At 41.4% G+C, this 14,565-nt stretch overlaps 1 protein-coding gene across 1 annotated transcript; it reads left to right on the forward strand.

Moving 5' to 3' along the window:
- The first annotated feature begins 1,155 nt into the window (after positions 1–1,155).
- Positions 1,156–14,224, forward strand: tmem151ba (transmembrane protein 151Ba). Its single transcript, XM_066676512.1, has 2 exons — positions 1,156–1,284; positions 9,994–14,224. The coding sequence occupies exons 1-2, from the start codon at positions 1,168–1,170 to the stop codon at positions 11,446–11,448; spliced, it is 1,572 nt and encodes a 523-aa protein (XP_066532609.1). The 5' UTR covers positions 1,156–1,167; the 3' UTR covers positions 11,449–14,224.
- The last annotated feature ends 341 nt before the right edge of the window (positions 14,225–14,565 follow it).

Here is a 14,565-nt window from a genome sequence, read left to right on the forward strand (position 1 = left end):
TCAGAACCAAGCCCAAAGATGTCTCCCTCTCAGAACCAAACACATAGGCGTCTCTTACTCGGAACCAAACCCAAAGACGTCTCCCACGCAGAACCAAACACAAAGACGTCACCCAACCAGAACCAAACTTAAAGACGTCTCCCACTCAGAACCAAACCCAAAGGCATCACCCACTCAGAACCAAACCCAAAGACGTCTCTCACTCAGAAACAAATCCAAAGACGTCTCCCACTCAGAAACAAACCCAAAGACGTCTCCCCCTCAGAACCAAACTTAAAGACGTCTCCCACTCAGAACCAAGCCCAAAGACATCACCCACTCAGAACTAAGCTCAAAGACGTCTCCCACTCAGAACCAAACCCAGTGATGTTTACTGGTTTCTTTTTGTTCGGATCCACACACCAACAATATCAGCAGCAAGCTGTTGTACTTCTGTGTCTCCTAGGTAACGGGAGGCATGGGCTGCGTAGTGTGGCCGACAAAGAAAGATTTTATATCAAGAAAAATATTTTTCAATTTCTTTAGCATCTAGAAAATGTTGGTAGTTTTAAGTAATTTTATCTACATTTATAATATTTTATGAAGCTTGAAAATGATGCCTTTATTCTGTTATTAGTAGAATTCCTCTCTCAAAGCGTTTATAATGTGTTAGATGTTTGGTTTGTCACTAAACTGTGTACAGAACATATTTGGAGGACAGAAGGCTGTTGGGAAAGCGTTAACATTAATGACAATATTATATTTATTACAGATCAATAAATGTATGCACAACGCGCGATCGTCTGCTTCGCTCGAGCACCTCCCCCTCCTCCCCTTCAGCAGCGCCGTCGCGGACCCGGTGCGCACGTGCATTCAGCTCTGCGTTGTTTTCACTAATTGCTTTTTAGTGCCGTGCTCTTAGATCCAGGCTTTTTTTTTTTTATCCTGCACGCGCCTTTAATTAAACCTGTGATCGTCGAGTTGGTAGGCGCGTGAAGTGCAGGAGGTGCGGAAAGGTGCACGAGGGCCACAGCCTGCGATGCAGCGTCTGTTTTCATGATCTCCCTTCTGCGCGAGCTGCAGTAGAGCGGCATTAGCACATGCAGCGCGCGCAGCGCTCGCGCACTGAAGGATGCCCGGCTGTTCTACGCTGCGGCGCGAGGATGTGGAGCAGCTCGTGATCCAGTCATGTCCCCCGCATCGGCCGCCAACGCCGCGGGCAACGGCAGCGCGAGCAGCCCGGCCACAGCTCCGGGGCACGAGGCGGAGGTAGCGCAAGAGGAGGCGGAGAGAGCCCGCGAGGAGGTGAGAGGCACTACGCTGATTATCGGGTCCACCTTAAGTAGTGCAGCAGGTACATTACAGTGAAAAGATAGAGGGGACGGGATGAGAGAATGGGGAGAGGGAGAGTTGAGGGATGAAAGAAAGGAACGGTGTGGAGGAGGTAAATATCACGGTGACAGATGTAAGGAGTAAGAGACAGACTGAAATAAGAGGAAGAGGGAGGGAGAGGGAGAGAGAGAGAGAAAAGAGCGAATGAAAAAGGGGCATATCGAAAAAAATGAGAAAAAAGGAGGGAGTGGAAGGATGAGAGGAAACGGAGGAATGAACAGAGAAAGAAAACGATAGAAGAATGAAGAGAGTGATAAAGAGAAAACAGAGACAAAGAAACCCTCCTTGAAATGAAGAACCAGAAAGTACCTGCTGCATCATTTAAGGTGGAAGGGGGTAATTCAGACTCGTGATACTCGTAAGTTTCTGGGTGTGATTATGAGATGCACTCTTTGTGTCCTATGGGTTCACCCTTTCTGCTTCTCTCGGCAGTTACCTTGTTTCACGCAGTATCTCTTTTCAATGAATGAGAAAGAGAGCAGAGAGAGTTAGAGGCTCGGTTCTGCCTGGTTTACTATCAATTTATCTAGGGCTGGACAAAGCACGGGTAACTAAATTCACATCATCAGGCAAAGCATCCGCAGTGATCAGGACACTGTTATCAATGCCCAGAGACAGCCTGTTCGGCTGTACTGTACTTACACTGGAGGACAGTGTTAGATTCATAATGTATTGCAAATCCAACAAATAGTTTTCATTCATTCATTGTCTGTAAGCGCTTATCCAATTCAGGGTCATGGTGGGTCCGGAGCCTACCCGGAATCTCTGGGCGCAAGGCAGGAACACACCCCGGAGGGGGCGCCAATCCTTCAGACTCACACATTAACTCACACTCACACCTATGGACACTTTTGAGTCACCAATCCATCTACCAACGTGTGTTTTTGGACTGTGGGAGGGAGGAAACCAGAGCACCCGGATGAAACCCACGCAGACACAGGGAGAACACACCAAACTCCTCACAGACCGCCACACGGAGCAGGACTTGAACCCACAACCTCCAGGTCCCTGGAGCTGTGTGATTGCGACACTACCTGCTGCACCACCGTGCCGCCCTCCATCAAATAGCATAGTATAAAAATATGGGTTAAAATGTTGGAGCATTAAAACAAAATCTGTCTTTGATGTAATTCATTCATTATCTGTAAGCGCTTATCTAGTTCAGGGTCACAGTGGGTCCAGAGCCTACCTGGAATCACTGGGCGCAAGGCGGGAAAACACCCTAGAGGGGGCGCCAGTCCTTCACAGGGCAACACACACTCACATATTCACTCACACTTTAAAGTTGCCAATCCACCTACCAACGCGTGTTTTTGGACCATGGGAGGAAACCAGAGCACCCAGAGGAAACCCACGCAGACACAGGGAGAACACACCACACAGACAGTCACCCGGAGGAAACCCATGCGGACACAGGGAGAACACACTACACTCCTCACAGACGGTCACCCGGAGGACACGGGGAGAACACTCCAAACTCCTCACAGTCACCCGAGGCGGGACTCGAACCCACAACCTCCAGGTCCCTGGAGCTGCGTGACTGCGACACTAGCCTGCTGCTCCACCATGCCGCCCTGTCTTTGATACAATGCATCGAATAATTTCAAAGTTTGTTATTAAAAGACTGTAGTTGGCGTCACCTTGTGGAGAATATTACGCTAACTGCGTGAGTGAATATGTAGGTAGGCTGTGAGTGAGATACAAGCTAGTCCCGTGAAAGAGAATAAAATAATTTTTATGTTCAACATTCATATTTCTGTGATGTTTAATAATTCGGTCGTAACTGGATTAATATTTGGTGGCTTTTTAAAATAATTAATTGGCAAAAAAAAAAGATTTTAAATTCATATATGTTTAGTAAACATTTTTGGTTTCTGAATTTTGCTTCTATAGTTAAAGGCCTCTTTCGTAATGTTCAACAGCACAGGAAACCACATAAAGAAACCTGTCAGAGATTACTGAACAAAAGGCTCAGGAGTTAGCACATTGCTAAATGTGGCTAATAGACTTCCCCTGGTCGTTAGGCTGTTAGCATAGCTACATTAGCCTCGTTTGCCCCAATGGGAATTTAAAGAACAAAACATCAGACACCAACTGCAGTGGCTGAGCCACTCTATTACTCCATTTGTAAAACTATTTCCTTCATAAAGCTATGTATATTATAAAGGAGGAGGAGACTGTTTGAAAAAGAGGAAACTTCATAACATTTAAGATTGTTAAGCCTTCAATGAAAAGGCTCTGCATCATTTTTTTTTAAATGTTTGAACAGACAGCTTTGTTTGTAGGGCTTTCTCCTTTCTAAAAAGCCTGGTTTTGTATAAGTGGAAATAACAGCCTGAAGGCATTACTGAGACGGCCACAGAGCAGACAGAGCTTTCCAGATCATGCAGATATAATAACAGACTTACCTGAACAGAGTGCCTCACTACAGGCCACTTTAAATGGGCATCACTGTTGGTGCCAGACACTGGTTCCTGATTCTCGGAAACAGGAACAGCTTCTCCCGAGACATTCACACTCCACCGTCTCCAGGGTTCTCAGAGAACACTAGAATAAACAAACAATATCCAGTATGCACTGCTTCTGTTGTCAAAAACAGCCTGTTAAAAAGCACATGTATTTCTTGTGCATTTCACTTTTCTCTGCCCTGAGGTCCACTAATATTCATTTATATTGATTGCTCTCTGTGCCTCTTCATTAGCGTCTTTAAGACAGATGTAGAGTCATACACACATTTTAAAACTTTTGTTACGTTGATATATTGTTACGTTCTTATAACTTCAGTGCGAGTGCGCAGAGAATAATTGCTGAAAGAGGAACAGGGGATAGATGGATGGATACATTTTAAAAAACCCTATACAGTACTAATTACAAACACTTATGAATGGAGCAGCAGTTGAAAACCATGGTGTGATCCTCTCCTGCTGTGAAAAGAAAGATGAGCCAGCATCGGGAAGATGCAAAAATTTTGCTTGTGCTGATGAATGTTGATTTTTACTGCTACAGGCAGATGGTGAGGCAGGACTTGGCAAACACATGATTTTTATACATCCATCTTGCTTTGTGTTCAAGTGGGTAGGGTGGGGGATTACCACCATGAAGACTTTTATTTTACACCTTTCTTCAATGTGGGAAGACATCAACTGCTTTAGTTCACTTTTGCTTATGTATAATGAATTGGTTTAATTTGGTTTCGACCAATCAATTCACTGTTAGCAAACAATGATTGGCAGTACACTGAGGCACAATACAATAAGGTACATGGGCAACAAGGCAGTAATAAGGTAGATGCTATTAAGGTTCTGTAACTATAATGGAACCCCTTTTGGAGCTATTAAAATGTGGTTTAAAGACAACGACAATCCATAAAGGTGAAGAACCGTTTAATCATGAAATGCTTTTTTGGTTTGTTGTGGTTCTAAAAATATTAAATACATATATATTGCCCTTTCTTTTTCTATTTGATTATAATTTTTATTAAAAAAAATAGTGTATAGCACCGTAGGACATAGTGAGTGACGGCTATGAAACAAAGAGATGAAGCGACTTAAAATGATAATTTCTTCAAATCAAAGCCAAGTCAAAGAGGTAACCATGACAACGATGGAGGGGGTTGGGTTTGATGTTTCCTTTCAATGCCTTAGGCCACTTAAAAACAACAAACCTTCTCGTTCATTGTTTTTAAAGCTGTTTTTTAAAATTTACTCAGTAAAATATATAAATGATGTTGAAGCCAAATTTTTGTAACTTAACAGAAGGTGGCAAAAAAATTTATTGAATAGGAGTATTTTTAATTTTTTTTGTATAGGGTTTATTTAATAATTTCTATAGATTCATTCATCATGTCGTTTTATCATAATGTAAAGACGAGCTGGTATTTTTAAACTATGTTAAAAATGGCAAATGATAAAGATAGAGATATAAGTTGTTCTGAATTGTTTTGTATGACTATAAATTAAAATGTTAGCATCATTTGGATGCATCTTCGTAACCTAATACTGTCACAATGATGTACTTTTTTGTAACTCTGTTTAAAAAAATCTTTCAGCGGAATAATACGCCATTTTAAATTAGATTTAAAACAGGCCTTGTGTGTGTATCCAACACAGTCTCATCAAACATATAAGTGTTATTCCACTTCACCTGTAAATTCTGTGGCCAATTTGTGTCCATGTATAGGTAGAATTTCTTCAGACTGGTTCTGAACAGACAAATCATCCTTAAAATAAAAAATTTCACCAGATGCCTTTGTGGAGTGTAGCACAAACCCAGGCAATGTTCCTAACACATTTAAAATCAGGTCAAGTATTCAAGTTATTCTGGAGGTAACTGGGGTCTCCCTCAGACCTAGAGAGATCTGCAGTCTATCAACTGTACCAGATAATGAGGTGCTCTGCAGAAAGGTCAATGCTGGTCCATTATCAGATCATCATTCAGTCATGGTCGAACACGTAGCAGCTCTGTTCTTCTCACAATGATAATGCAGCAGTCAGGCTGTTCCAGCCACCTGAAATCCTATCAAGAATGTGATACTACAAAACATCTCTGGCTGTTACAAAAGATCCATTTTAAAAGACTCTTTAGGCCTTGGTGAAGCAGGGCTGGATGTAAGGAGCTCCTGGAGCTGTGGGGCATGAATGGAGAAATAGATAGACAGCAGAATAAGGCCTATTTTACATCAGACACAGCACATGTGGCAAGCCAGAACCACTCTGCAAGGCTTAGTATTTTGTTTTGCCAAAAAAAAGTGAGGAACAATCCTTGTTTTAAATGGACAGTTCCTTGCTTTTTGATTGGCAATATTCGATCTATATATTGAATGATTTGTGAGGAAATCTGTAAGGCAATGTTACTGTTAATGGATAAAATATAGCTGTTTTATGTGTTTCTTCTATGTTTAGGACATTTAACATTATTGTCAGCATAGTATACTAAGAGTTTCACAAACTTGGCATACAGTTAGCATCATGCTACATGGAGTATTAGCTTTATTTGGAGAAATAGTGGGACTTCTCACTCAATTCTTTTGTGAAATAATTGCTAACCAAAGAAACGCAGTGTATTGTGTGACTGTTTTATGAAGAGGAAGATGGGGTTTTCTACCCTACCTGAAGTACTGCATGCATTTTTCTTAGTCAGCAATATTCAGTGAAGTGCTGATTGGCTCCCAAGTGGCCCAGCTTCCTTAATAATGGTCTGTGGGAGACCACAAGTTTGATTTCTAATCATCCAAGGCTGGGGGTTTAAGAGATCAAATATTTTCCTTCTCTACACCCTGTCTCTCAGCACGATGCTAGGCAATGTGTCTTGTAGCTGACATAACTGAATTAGGCACTTAATGCCCTCCTCCAAGTGTGTTGAGGTCAGAGCCAGAGTGGCTAATCTGGAGATTCGGGAGGATTCCCGATGGGCTGGCTCATGTCAATCCCGAGTTTGGCATTCATTCTCCATTCAACTATGCATTAATTCTCCATTCATCTGACAGCGCAGCCCCTACATCGCAGTAGATTATATGGGTTCTACCATCTGTTGGAATTCTCCCCTCCCAAATGTTTAAGTTGGTTGGACCCACAAGTTGTATTTTCTGGAGTGGTGAAATTACACACAGCAACAGAATAGCATCAGTCAGTGGTGGTGGAGGGCAGGAAGAGGCCAGGTGGAGCCTAAAAAGCAAGGATAAAAAAAAGAAAGGTGTTTGAAGAAGATGCTGCCACGTGTGAAATTAACAGACCTGTTTTCCAGAGGACAGACCCCAGTTGCAAATAATTTAATAATAATAATAAAATTAGTAATAATAATATTTTTTTTCTGATTTAAATGTGACTATGTTATCTTACCAACATACACATATACCCAATAAAAAGGCATTGTAAGAGCTAGCTGCTGTTTCATTTAATCAAATTCCTCCTCCATGGAAAAAGTAGGCCGGGTCTGGGCATGAAATTCCCGGGTTGAGAAAGGGGCCCACTACGGCCCCGGTTGAAGTCCAATGGCATTATGTTTGTGGCCATGCAAAAATATGTGTTGGAGCTTCACATGTCTCAGAAGACGCATGTTATAATTCTCGCCCTCACTGCTTATTCGCTTCTTGTGATTGAGGGAGATGGAACTGACTATGACTAAATATTGGGAAGAAAATTCAGTAAAAATCCCCCCTCCCCTCGAAAAAGTACCGTATTACATTTCAATGGAACAGAATAACAAAAATGAATAGGAGCCGCAGGGTTTATATCACTGAGCTGATAAACTCTAGCAGCTAAAATAATCTGCAGAAAAGTGGGACACAGCCTTCACAGCTCTCTCTTTTTCCGGCTCTTGCCTTATCAGAACCAGCAGCACCTCTCAAACCCAGAATGAATCCCCACCAAAAAACCCAGCAGAAATCATGTCAATCCATCAGTTCAGCCGTGGGGGAGAGGGAATACCGCACTGGCTTTGTCTGACGGATTAGCTGCTTTTCAGAGCAATCCAGAATCGTCCTAACAGCCACTTCTGATTTTGCCAGGAAAATAATACGGCTAATCTCTCTTCAACTCCACTGGATAGTAAAACATATCTATTTTCCTGGTAATATTTTACTCCTTCTTTTCTTCACGTCACCTGGTATCTATAAGACAGTAAAATGCCTTGGTGATTTTATTTTAGTGCTGCATGAACACTCTTAATATGCTTTTTATCTTAGTGGAACAACTCAACATATCATAAGCTATTATGCTAATCACTAATCTGTGGTAATTACATGCATGAACACTTTCACTAACAGCAAAGAGCATATTAATGTGGGTCTAAGGCCTTTCGCTACATCCCTAATGAGACCAGTGTTAATAAAGTTCAGTTCATTTTCATGTGCAAAACAGTTTGGATAGTTGTACACAAAGAGCAAGAAAATAACTCCCATCTTATGATACTGAAAAAAAATGAAATAAAAACGGGAAGCAGCTGGAATTCTCAAAGGCATTGACTGGCCACCGCTGAGTCCAGCTTTTAACATTATTTAATGTGTCTGTGATTACTAGGGTGACCAGACATCCTCTTTTACCCGGACATGTCCTCTTTTTTAGACTTAAAAAAATGTCCGGCCGGAATTTCACAAACGTCCGGGATTTTGTTTTTCTAGAACTTACATAGAACTTCGAGAAGCGTTTCACTCACAAACTAGTCCCGCTCTCCCCTACTCCGATTGGTTCGCTTGAGTGAGAAGGGGGCGTGGTGAAGTAGCCTAAAATCTTCTGATTGGACGGTCTGACTGTAGAGCTACCGTTATTGGTCTATAACCTTCTCTGTAAACATTTAATTGGTCAGTCTGCACGTCAGTAGTCATCGTCGTCACTCCACCCCGAGACGTGTCCTCTTTTTCACCATCTCGGATTTTCACCCTAGTTATTGTTAGGATTGAAAAAGTAAACAACTTCTAAGACTGAACTTTGGAAGTGTGGTGGCACAGGTCTTGAAAAACTGAAAACTGTTCTTCTGAAAAGCAGTGATAAAGACATGTATATATTATTTGTTGAGGATTTGATGTTATTTTTGGGTTTTCAGCTATCTTTTTTTGTCCCTGTTATTTTTGTTTAATAGCTGTACATTTTTCTGCGTGAAAGTATTTTGCATTAAAAAAAAAAAAGTACTTTTAATTTAAAAAGTATTTCTGTAAACTACCCCCACTTGCCTGCACCAATGGCTACAGAATAGCATCCGTTCCTCCCATGGCTAGAGAATAACATCTGCAATCTGGGAGTGAAAGCTGAGATCACAGGCCTGTAATGTGAGACTGTGACTGTATTGTATTTGCATGGTGTATATTTGTATATAGGGACATTGTCATGCGTCTTTTCCCATCGTTCCTCTCATTGTGGGGTTCATGTGACAAGGTGGGGAGGATAATTATGGAAGCAGAGCATCATTTATTTAAAGCATGCTGCTGTGTAAAGAGCACAACACAAGTCATGCTGCTTCACACTCATGGAGCATCATCCTAAAAGCACATCAACAGAGAGCCACTGCCCAAGCTGGCCACATATAAAATGTACCATACCCTTTCAGTTTAAGTGGCTTTTCAAGATGTTCATATCTGAAACACCATATCTTGCGTACAGTGGACCTTGAGTTTATGTCTGAAACAATATCTCTGGTACCTCAATGTCCTGAATCAACACACACTGGGTTTTTTTTAGTTTTGCAAGACTATATTTATTTATGTTTTTGTTCTGACCATGCTTCCTCTGTCCTGGGACAGTGCCAGCTCAGTGACTGGACAACTGTGAGGAGCTTCTGTTGTTTCCTCAGGCTCACTGTGCCCCAGGGTGAGGCAAGATGGCCCATAATTTTTGGTTGGAATTTCAGCATTTTCTCTGAATGAATAAGCTTTCTATCCAGGATTCCCAAGAAGCTTTTACTCCCTCTATTTCAAACAAAGGTTTTCCACAATCATCTAGACACAGTGTTACTCAATGTGTACTACAGAAACGAACAAAGCTTTGCATTGCTGTGGAATGTAGCTGGCATTAAATTTAAAATATTATATCAAGAATTAAACTGAATTTATGTGAAATGTAAAATTACACCATTGTGAAAACAAATTTATACTCACATTTTTCTTATCTTCTTTCCAATTTCCAATTGCAGCAAAGGCCTCAGAAGCAGTCCCTGAGCAAGGCCCTATGTCGTGAATCCCACTGGAAATGCCTCCTCCTGACCCTGCTCATGTACGGCTGTGTGGTGGCAATGACCTGGTGCTCTGTTACAAAGGTGACACGCCTCACCTTTGACAGCGCTTTCAAAGGGAAGTCGATGATGTACCATGAGAGCCCTTGCTCAAATGGCTACATCTACATCCCTGTGGCCTTCCTGCTTATGCTATACGTGGTTTACCTGGTGGAATGCTGGCACTGCTATATCCACAGTGAGCTGCAGTATAAAGTGGATCTGGAGAGTATCGCAGAACGAGTACAGAGGATGCAGCAGGCCACTCCCTGTATCTGGTGGAAGGCCATCAGCTACCATTACGTTCGCAGGACGAGGCAAGTGACCCGCTACCGCAACGGAGATGCCTACACAACCACACAAGTGTATCACGAAAGAGTCAACACGCATGTGGCAGAGGCTGAATTTGACTATGGCAACTGTGGGGTGAAGGATATATCCAAGCAGCTGATGGGATTGGAGGGATTCCCCATCACAAAGCTTCGCTTCACAAAGTGCTTCAGCTTCGCCAACGTGGAGTCGGAGAACTCCTACCTTACGCAGAGGGCCAGGTTCTTTACAGAAAATGAAGGCTTAGATGATTACATGGAGGCACGTGAAGGGATGCACCTCAAAAATGTGGATTTCAGGGAGTATGTGATGGCTTTTTCAGACCCTGACCACTTGCCCTGGTATGCAAAGCATTGTGTCTTCTGGCTGGCAGCATCTTTGACGCTTTCCTGGCCTTTGCGTGTTTTGATGGAGTACCGAACAGCATACCTCCATTACCATGTGGAGAAGCTTTTTGGCTTTGATTATGTCCCTGGCACTCCTTTGGACGATAGGCCGTACTGCAGGCACATCCCTCGGGTCAACACCATTGACAGCACAGAGCTGGAATGGCACATCCGTTCAAACCAGCAGTTGGTGCCCAGCTATTCCGAAGCTGTGTTGATGGACCTTGCCCAATTATCAGCCTGCAACACATATTCCTCCCACAGGGTCCACGGCTACAGGCAGAACTGCGAGCGTTGCCACAGGGCTATCAGCAGCTCATCTATATTCTCCCGGAGTGCCCTCAGCATCTGCAACAACAGCAGCAGCCCTCGACTGCCCTTCAGTGGCAGCCGCTTCTCTTTGGGACGACTCTATGGCTCCAGGAGAAGCTGTTTCTGGAGGAGCCACAGCGGCAGCCTGAACGATCAAGTCTGTCCCACTGAGAGCACGCGATGCCTGGCAAGTGGACCTGGCCCCGAAGAAGAAAATCCTCCTTTACCTCCAGACTATCAGGATGCGCTATATTTCCCAGTGCTAATTGTGCACAGAAATGAAGGATGTCTGAACCATGATCACCGCTCATTGCATCGCAACGGGTCCTGTGTGGAGACGTCTTTATGACCCAGGCTTAAGAAATTTCATTGAATGCAAGAGCACTCGTTTCATCTTGACCTCCAAATCGAATACAAGCACCTCCATATTTTTATTTTATTTTTTTTGGCCTACAGACAGCCAGTAAAATCAAGAAATAACAGGTTCACAGTGAGGAATGTACCTTCAGGGACTGTGTTTGGGTCAGAATGAAAACTCTTTCCCAGATACGGATAATAATGAAACATATTCTCCCTTTAGACTTTACTTACAAGTGAATGAAACTGGAAAGAGTGAAGATTTCTTCCAGAGTTGCCCGTCTGGGTCAACAATATCAACATATTGCTTGATAACATTGACTATCCTTTCAACAAATACAGGTCCATCACATGCACAACAAGAATATAATTAAGAAGAGTGCTGTGTTTCTATTGCTGTAGGCAACAGAGCAACGATACAACAGCAAACTCCTATACTCTCTTGTCCTGTCCTGTGTTAGCTTAGGTCTTAATACACAGAAATATGAGAATAAAGTAAGTCCTGAACATTGGGAAAACTGTTAAAATGTCTTAGGTTTTTTAATACATTTTAGTGTAAAAACAAACAGTCTAAAATGCTTTGGGTCAATAGTGAATGTTAAACGGTGTGAGGGAAAAAATGCACTGTTCCCTAGCAGGGCAAACTGCAAAGTCAGTTTTGTAGCTATAATGCTGAATAGGTGAAATGGTATATTCTAGCCTTTGGAATGACTGTTTTTTGAAGCTGAATTGCAAAAAAAGTTGACCTTTTTTCCTCCTCAGACCATGGCAAGGTTATAAAAACAGACAGTTTAGCTTTCTAAAGCATTTTACCTCAAGTAATTTACATTTAATGCATTGTCATTCTCAGAGAGAACAACCAAATTGTGCAGCAGATAGAGAACAAATGCAAAAATATGCTGGACACGTGTAAATATCACATCTCAGCAACTGTTTTTCTTTCTTCTATTTATAGTGATCGAGTCAGTGCTATGAATAATTTAGCGTAGGCCCGCTAAAGGACATGGGAAGTTCAAATGCAATACATCACCTCAAGAAATTTTTGGATATTTGCTGGTGGTCATAATTACTACTAATAAATTAGCTTTTGCATCGTTTTCTGTAGAAAATGTTTTGTTTTCATAAAAGCATGAAACTGTTTTTCTTTACAGTAAATTAAGTGCCTAAAATGTGTTTTTGCAGCCGGTTTAAGTGCTTAGATGTTGCACTTGTAATGTAGATGAGCAAACATCATTTGCTTAAAGCCGTGGGATCAGATATATCAGCATGCAGAGCAGTAATTAGGCTCAAACTGAAGAAGGAAGAGAAAGATAAAACCCTGTATTGATAATGTAAAAACAAAAAAATCTATTGTAATGCAAATTTTTATACATATTGGGCTTCAAAAGTAAACATGTTAACTCTGCTGCCAATATTGAACACATCCTCTTACACTTATGTCCAGATTTTTATACACGTCTAATATTCAGCCACTATATGGGGCATAAATTGTGTAGAAGTTTAACTGTAAACACTTATGTAATCCATAAAAAATGGATTGTGCACAATTGGACATTCAGAAGCTGCTGAGCATGAGCTTAAGGTCACCAGGTCCAGCACTGGGTGGTGGAGCAGTGGGTGTGTGTTCTATTAAGTGTAGAAGCTCCACGTAATACCTTTGGGATGAATTGGAATGGTGTTTGTGATCCAAGACCTATCACCAAACACCAGTACTTGACATCCCTAAAATCCCCTTGGCTGTCATTTGCTCACAGAAATGTCCTAACATTATAGTGTAAATCCATCTCAGAAAAATAGAGACTGCCATTTTAGGGGGTGATGATTACTTATGAGTATTCATGACAGAACTGTCCACAAACCTGGTCATGTTGTATAGAAGTGTAGAAAGCTTTACTATAGAAGATTGTTTAATGAAACTGGTTTATTAATGTAATTAGAGCCAATTTTGGTTTGTCCATTCACCATGAAATACAGGGTTTATTCAAAAGGTAATGATGTGTTAGCGGGACTGCCATTATATCATACTGTTAGCTCACTGTGTGAATTATTTCACTTACATCCTGTCCGACATAAGTAAATTTGTACCATACCATTGTATTCTGCTGATGGTGTAATAAATAATTTAGGCCAAACTGTTGGGCTTCATGTAAATACTAAAGTAGACAAGGGCTCAACATAAAGCACAACTAGGCACTCCACACTCACTGTTAGAACAACTACTGACTCTAATGCATGCTCAGCTATTGTACAATGTCTATTTGTGCTTACACAGGACTTTTTAAAAACGTCTTTACATTGTATTGATTATACCAAGTAGCTTCAACACGAAGCTTTGTACAGTGATGAATATTACTGTTTATCAACTCACACTCAGGTTTCTCTGCTTCTGTTTTGTGTACCACATTGTAAATACCAATTAACATTTTTTATTATAGTGGGGAGACCATGGGAGTTGACTAGTCCAAATTATAGCTTAGATCCACTGATAGTAGCTGGGTCAAAAAAATTTATTGGCATAATTTCTCATTTTACTTCAAATATATCCAGCCATACAAGGTATGTTTGGTGTCTTAAGTTTGCTTCTTCACTGGAATCATGAGGTTAATGTAGCTAACAAGTAATGGAAGTGTATACTCTAGAAATGACCTAGATTAATTGCATGCCAATTAACAACTATTGCTTCAAAAAGAATTCTAGTACAATGGGTTTCAATGCAAGTGTTGGACCAGCCAAATGATTTTTAATGTACGTTATACATATTGCTGTCTCCAAACTGTATATGATGGTTTCATGGCGTGATATCAAATAAAAATGAGAAGGTAAACATGCAATGTACTTTGGTCCAGAATTATAATGACAACGTGTCATACAAAAACACAGTAAACCCAAGTAAATAACATGAATGTTGTGCAGCTAGCACCATGATATTAGTATACAGAATCTTCTGCGACTTGTTAGCTATAGCTTATTAGCATCATAGAGCTTTAGTGCAAAGCTTCAAACTCTATGATGAGTTATTAACTGCTTTTGATGAGTTATTAACTGCTTTTGGTTTTGGTTCATGAGCAGCCTCTTGCCTAGATATGAAACACCAATGTCATTTTTGGGG

Source organism: Hoplias malabaricus, chromosome 7 (genome assembly GCF_029633855.1).
Source record: "Hoplias malabaricus isolate fHopMal1 chromosome 7, fHopMal1.hap1, whole genome shotgun sequence".
NCBI classification, from domain to species: Eukaryota; Metazoa; Chordata; class Actinopteri; order Characiformes; family Erythrinidae; genus Hoplias; species Hoplias malabaricus.